Source organism: Gasterosteus aculeatus, chromosome 2 (assembly GCF_964276395.1).
Source record: "Gasterosteus aculeatus chromosome 2, fGasAcu3.hap1.1, whole genome shotgun sequence".
Classification (NCBI taxonomy): Eukaryota; Metazoa; Chordata; class Actinopteri; order Perciformes; family Gasterosteidae; genus Gasterosteus; species Gasterosteus aculeatus.
The window spans coordinates 2,541,681-2,548,403 of NC_135689.1; the positions used below are offsets into that span (position 1 = coordinate 2,541,681).

The 6,723-nt window shown below is 45.7% G+C and overlaps 1 protein-coding gene across 1 annotated transcript; it reads right to left on the reverse strand.

The window, feature by feature from the left end:
* Window positions 1-122: 122 nt before the first annotated feature.
* Window positions 123-6,614, reverse strand: LOC120829685 (RNA-binding protein 39). The gene is made up of 16 exons (XM_040194013.2): window positions 5,927-6,614; window positions 5,071-5,128; window positions 3,541-3,590; window positions 3,238-3,429; window positions 2,853-2,906; window positions 2,682-2,723; window positions 2,451-2,568; window positions 2,206-2,358; window positions 1,984-2,121; window positions 1,833-1,898; window positions 1,535-1,739; window positions 1,284-1,370; window positions 1,108-1,204; window positions 854-959; window positions 704-782; window positions 123-632 (listed from the first exon to the last, which is right to left on the reverse strand). The coding sequence occupies exons 2-16, from the start codon at window positions 5,119-5,121 to the stop codon at window positions 532-534; spliced, it is 1,539 nt and encodes a 512-aa protein (XP_040049947.1). The 5' UTR covers window positions 5,122-5,128; window positions 5,927-6,614; the 3' UTR covers window positions 123-531.
* Window positions 6,615-6,723: the final 109 nt, after the last annotated feature.

Consider the following 6,723-nt stretch of genomic DNA (forward strand, 5'->3'; position numbering starts at 1 on the left):
TAAAGGGTTGACAAAAGACTGACCTGGTTTGAATTCAATGATTTTAAATCGAAGTGGCCAGTCCATCTAGCAAATCATATTTTGAAACAGGTGGTACAAAAAACCTCCCAAAGAGGTCAAACTTAAGATGAATTGCCAAAGTTTATTGGGGATCCTTCATACAAAAATGAAATTCTGGCTGTAAAAAGTTACAAAGGTTTATTGTTGACGTTGATATACTTTTGGCATTTAAGGCCCATTGATCAAACAGTTTTGTAACTTTTTGCAATTTATTTGAAATCTAAAACAAGCAGATAAGACGGGAATATTTAAAAACATACAGACCGATAGATAACTGCAGTTTACTTCTCAGTGGTTTTTACAACACAAACCCACAAAAAAATAATTGAAAAGCAACTCAGAACAAAGAACCTGCCTAATATTCAGTCGTGAACACATGAACTTGGGGCAACTTTTATTACACACTGCCAGCTAATTTCGATGACGCTTCCGTGACGGCAAACAAAGGTATATACACTGACTCGGACGAGTCTACCGGCGCGCCGGCATCAGGAGCTGCTTCGCCGTCACCGAGTCGGGGAAAAGGTTGTGGTACGTCGGGAGCGGGACGTAAGCCGCCGTTATCATTTTACCTACAAAATAAAAAAAGTTTAACAACGGCGCTCACACATTTTGTTCAGACAAAAAAAGACTCATCACACACCTGCAAACCAGCGTCCGTGAAGAGCGTTCACAGTCGCCATCGCCGCTGGTATCGAGGGACACTTCACGTACACGTTGCCCTTGAAGTGAAGAAAGTTGTGTAAATAGAAGAGGAAGCTAATGTGGTTTTTGTTCTTCAAGTAAAACTCACTTGAGCAGAGTTCTTGTCGACGTAAATGTGAACGATTCCTCCGTGTTTGTTGCACTCCTCGATCACGTCGTCCTGGATCTCCACAGCCCAGGTCAGATCGTTCTCCCTGAAAGACAAAGTTTGGGATTAGATGCTTGGTATTCCTGAAATGATTAAAAATATTTTTAAATGATCAGATTGGTCAACGATCTGTTTTAATAAATGGATAAAGGGGCGGTCCCAGTTGAAGCGAATCAAAGAGGGGCGGTCCTTACGCTTGCGGGTTGAAGAGGTTGGACAGCTGCAGGCAGTGTGTGGCCAGCGGCTGAGACGGGAGGTTCATCGCTTGGCTCTGAGACGGAGTCGGGAGAGCTGAAACAAAAACAATGTTAAATAAACGGACACTGAGACACACGCAAGCAGAGCGTCCGGTGCTCTTCTGGCGCCTCACATGGTGGAGCAGAGATGTTCCCAAAGGGAATGGAGCCGGTCATCTGTAGAGCCTGCTGAGCAGCGGGGGGGATCTTCAGGCCGGTTCCTGGGGAGGAGAAACCCGTTGAGTTTAAGGAACAGAATCAATGATTGATCGCAGTAACTCACGTGTAGTTACTCGGGGGGGTTAGGCATATAACAATTCGCAAATAATGTGATTATGATCTGGTTAAAGCAGCGAATGTGGGGGCGTCTCCCGGGTCCACCAACCTTCTGCTAGCCGGGCCATGAGCTGCAGGCGGCCAGTGGTGCCGAGGTCGATGCCGGTCCGCTCCAGCTCGTCGTTGTCCAGGAAGGAGCTGGCCGTGGAGGAGTCCGAGCGCTCCGTCACGTGACCCACTTTCATGGGCCGGCCCGCCAGCTCAAAGCCGTTCAGCTGCTCCAAGGCCTTCTTGGCGCATTCGGCGTCTGCGAACTTTAGCGGGAAGCAAAAAAAGAAGGGAGGGGTCGGGATCAGAAAGGCGCCACAGACAGGACGCCTCGACCGCGCTAAAGACGCCGTGTTTACCGATATGAAGCCGTATCCTTTGGACCGGCCCGTCTCGCTGTCCATCATCAGCTGGATGCCCTCGATCTTCGGAAACAAAAACACGGGAGGAATCGTCACGAGGGCACCAGGAGTCGTTACTCTTAAAACATTCGGCGAACGCGCTGCTCACCTTCCCGAAAGGCTCAAAGATCCCTCGGAGCATTTCTTCCGTGATGTTGAAGTGCAGCGAGCCCACGTAGAGCCGCATCGGGCCCGAGCTGCCCTTCTGCAGATTGTTGGCAGCCGCTGCCGCTCTGTTTTTCTCCGCCTGTAAATCACACGCAGGAGAAGTTAATTCAGGAGATCCACCGAGTGTCTGAATTAACAGTCAACCGGATTTGAACCGTCAGACCTGCGAGGCCTGGACGATGATGGGAACGCCGAGGAGCCTCTGGCCGGTCAGCCCGATGGCCAGCGGCACGGAGGAAGACTCCACGAACTCTATGTACGCGATGCCCTTTGACCTCCGGGAGTTTCTGTCGGAGATCATCCGGACATCTCTAACCTGCAGAGAGGAGAGACGGGCGGAAACTGTTTGAGGGCCTGTTTGTACTTTCTGTGCACGCTGCTGGATTGCACGTGGAGAAACCAACTGACTTTTCCCACAGCGGAGAAGAAGTCCTCCAGGTCTCGGGCTCGGATTCGTGCAGCGAGCTGCATGCAGAAAACTGTGCGAGCATCCCTCTCCTCCGGGGTGAGGTTGTCAATCGGTTGCCTAAAAAAAAAGAAAGAAAACACCAAAAATGAAGGAATGCCTCGGCGCCATCAGAAAAGATGAAATGGTAAAATAATGAATAGTGTGGAATGTTAAAAAAAGGTCGGACGTACTCCCTGACTTTGTTAAACGGCCCGATAGCATCTTCAAAGTTTCTTGAAAAGAAAAACATTTTTAAAGATCTGTTAAAACCAAGAGTTTAAAAAACAACAACACAAAAAATCACTTGATTTCAGGCTTCTGTAACCCGCCCCCGTCCCAAAGAGCAGGACGGTTCAACTCACCTGATGGGACTCTTCTCTTTTTTAAAGGGGCTCCTACTTTTTGAACGTTTCCGGCTAAAAATGCAAAGAATTAACATTTTAGTTTAAAGTCACGCTGAGAGATTAAAACCACCGCGACTGTAAATAAGACATTTGGGGTTTTTGTTCCTGTATAACGAGGCTTCGTAAATCTGACGGAACAACGCATTTTAAATGTGTCCAACACGACTAAGAACAGATTCTACACGTGGTGCTGTCGTACTGGACTGCGTTATAATACAAATAAATTCTGATATTTCCTTCAACGCTCTATAAGCTTTGTACCAAGAGACGCGGCTGCCTGACTAATACGTTGGATCACATGAGATCCGTGGTGGGGAACTAGGGGTCACTGAAGGTCACGTACACGGGGCTCTTGCGTGCTCTGTAGCGGCCCGAGCGCTCCTTGCTCCGGGAGCCGCTGCGATGGCGCTCTCTGCTGCGGCTTCGCTTCCTTTCTCGGCTCTTGCTCCTCTTCTTGCTCTTCTTTTTGTCTTTGCTTCGACTCCTTCGCTTCCTAGAGCCGGGGCTTCGGCTTTTGCTTCGACTCCTCCTTTTTCTGAAACATGTTACAACACTATCGTCGTGCAACGGGCAAACAGTCTGCTCTTTTCTGTATCCACACTGAGAACCACACTGCTGTTACGACGGATCAAATACGAGAACTTACTTCTTATTTTGCTCGTTGTGTCCATTTGCATGAGAGGACTTGATCTCATCCTAAGCAAGGTTGATAGAAGAACATCATGAGGACGTAGAGGAAACATTTCAAGTCGTCAAGGTAAAGGGGAAGGGGTGGGACAAGAGAAAATGCAGAATGTATTCAATTAATAATTATACTTCAAAACTGTCTACTGCCATGTCTGGACAGTGTCCTTCCACCCCCCCTCCTGTTATTTACAAGGCTGCTCAGTACTTAATGCAACTAAGCACAGTTACGGGAGAGTCAGACACATTAGCTGAGTTCAGAAGCTTTGTCAGAAGTCAGATCATCCCCCTCCTCATAGGTCGTACCAAAGCCACTATTTGTGCCTAATCATGTGACCACGCATGGGCCACTAAAAGAGATCCTGTGTGGTTGGTGTCAGTCCAGTGATCTTCACCCATTTTCGTTCTTGGACTGTAAGAGCTCGATGCCACCTCTGTCACACATCTTGCCCTGAAGCAAACAGGGATTCACACTTCTTAGTAATATTGACGCCCAAGGAAATGAATAAATTAAAAAAAATGAAATAAATCCATCAATTCAGCCACGTGTTAAACTGCCATTATCTTTAGTTTGCATGTAATAATATTTATATCCTTTTGAACTTCAGAAGGAATGGTTAACGACTAAAAAGAAACTCACTTTATAATGCAATGATGCTAGATATTCTAAGAATATATCAATATCTGTGGTATTGTGTGGCATGCAAAAATCAAGATGCTGATTCACATTACAGTTGACTATGGCAAAGAGGCAGTATTCATATTTACTTGAGATTCATATTTAAGAGAGATTAATAGTTCACCTGTATTTTGCCATAAAATCATGACATGGCTCATGTATTCGCACAATGGCGCTCCACAACTGCAAAATCTGCATTTTCAAGCATACTGAAGTCAAACTATTGGATTTAAAAACAGATTGATACAAAACACAATTAAGTAACCCGAATTAAATTTTGTGGCAATGTGTTTTTTTTTAAAACAGCTTAATAAGCCTCAAGATGACAGAGTGATACAGTGTACGACGTTCAGGAAAACGGATCCTGTAGGATTCCACGTTGAGAAAGCGTGATGGCGTGCAGATCGTAAATCGGAATACTGCCTCCTTTGCTGGACAGGTAAAGATGGGCTTATCAACCATTGGCATTCACCTTGTTGCAACCGATTAGGGATTGGATGTTCTAGGTTGAGTCTCTTTTAGCCCTACGGTGAACCACAGTACATCAGTATATGCACAATAACTACCTTCCTTTTTTTCACAGTTCACAGTGGAATCAAAGATGAATTCATGGGAGTAGAGGTGAGATATCATTAGGGAAGTCTATAAAGAGAGATAGATGCGGATTTATTTATGTCTGTATTGCGTTTGAAATACTCAATTACACCACACAACAATCAAGTAAACTCTTGTCACAGTAGCAAATATAAAGAAAAGGCTCAAGAGTAAATCATAACAGTGAAACAGGCCTCACATCTCTAATCTGAGACCCACCTTTCTGAATGGAGCCTCCAGCATGGCCTCGACGTCAAAATCATCAGCCATGATGATCCTGTGGGAGAGACACAAACACAGTTAACCGCCACACAGATGGAAATGACGCGTTGTTCCCGATCCCCACAGATAGCATCACACCAACATGCTCTCTGTGCGGATCTGTGTTAAACTGGTCATTTATTACATGCCTTTGCACTCCAGCTTGTTACTTTAGTCCAAACGTCCATTTGTGAAGTTAAAACAGCGACTTTCTCGATCGAAATTCGTATTAATTTGGTAAAATAAACGTCGGACTATCGGGCGGAAGCTGGATCGACGTTAGCTGAGAATAAGTTAACGTTAGATGGCATCAGTGGGAGACGAGTTGGACCGAACTTCCTTAATATTTCACTCAATTCTGTAGTTGGGACTTTATTCTGGGATGAGGCCGATTTACAAGCGATGCATCCGAACATCGAAGCCACTATTAACGTCAAACACAACTCTTATACACATTCAGCATTGGGGAGAACACAACGGTATAAACACACGTTGCACCCGACACGATGCTAAAGCTAACTAGCCGCCTCGGAAACCTCCATGGCTGTCGTCTAAACGGTAGCGCACATCAATGACCCTCATTTATGTACCTTCGCGTTCGACTAAACTGCCGGGGTGTATAAGTAGACAAAAACGCCACGTCCCTTCGAACAAAATAAAATGTAACGTTACATTTGGTCCTACGCGTTCAGCGGTGTAGTCATGTTCACGGTAGAGACACAAAAACAAGCGCTGGAGCTAAAATTAACAGCCAATATGGCTAACACTGTTTCCGCGGCAGCGAGCTAGCTTGATTACCAAACATTGACGTTACCTTTTGAAATTGATGAAATTATGTGCTAAAGTGAAAATATCCCGGGAAAGGCGGTGCTGAAAATACTCTTCTCGACGCCCCGCTCCCGGAAGCTCAAACAAAGCCGAGATGCAATCACGACTTTCGAAGTTATGTAAGCTTTGTTTTATATTGTTAGCAGCTATCCGTGGCAGGTCGTGCGGCCTGGAATGGAAGCGCTCTCCTTCCGTCTTCTTCGTCTTCTTCTTCTACGGTGTGTTTTTGCGGCAGCTGTGACCATTGGATTTCATCATCATCGCCACCTAGTGGAGCTGAGCGTTACACGTCGGCCCTAACGTGTAAATCTAAATTAAATGAGCGGAACCCTTTAAAAATATAATACAGGTCTCACTTAATGATGTTATGTGTAAATTAGTAAATAACCATAACACATTGCCAACCCCTTGGATGTATAAATCAACTGGACACAATGAGAATGAAGCAAAAAACGTTTGACTTCAGATAAAAATACCCGGATCTTCCGCATTACGGGCCCAGGGTGAGCTTGCGCAGTAGCGTTTTCTTCAGCACTGGTTCAGCCCCGTTCTCGGCTATTCAAGTGTTCATGTTCGGTGCTTTATTTTCCGTTACACTAATAATCACCGCTGAGTTACATATGTCTCTCTTCCCAAATGTCAAGTGGGAAATAGCATCAAACCACAACGTTCCCCCTGGCAGACGATACTCTGGGCAGTATTACCCACGGGAGCTTGAAATCGCGTCTTTCCTCGCGAGACCGCGCCTGATCAGTTCTAGTTTCATGGCTCTGCATCGCCATC

Coding starts and splice junctions, on each gene's coding strand:
- LOC120829685 (XM_040194013.2), bottom strand. CDS start 5,121: ATGGCTGATGATTTTGACGTCGAGGCCATGCTGGAGGCTCCATTCAGA. Junction 1,899..1,983: donor TCTTTGAGCCTTTCGGGAAG/GTGAGCAGCGCG, acceptor TTGTTTCCGAAG/ATCGAGGGCATCCAGCTGAT. Junction 633..703: donor TCACGGACGCTGGTTTGCAG/GTGTGTGATGAG, acceptor TTTATTTTGTAG/GTAAAATGATAACGGCGGCT.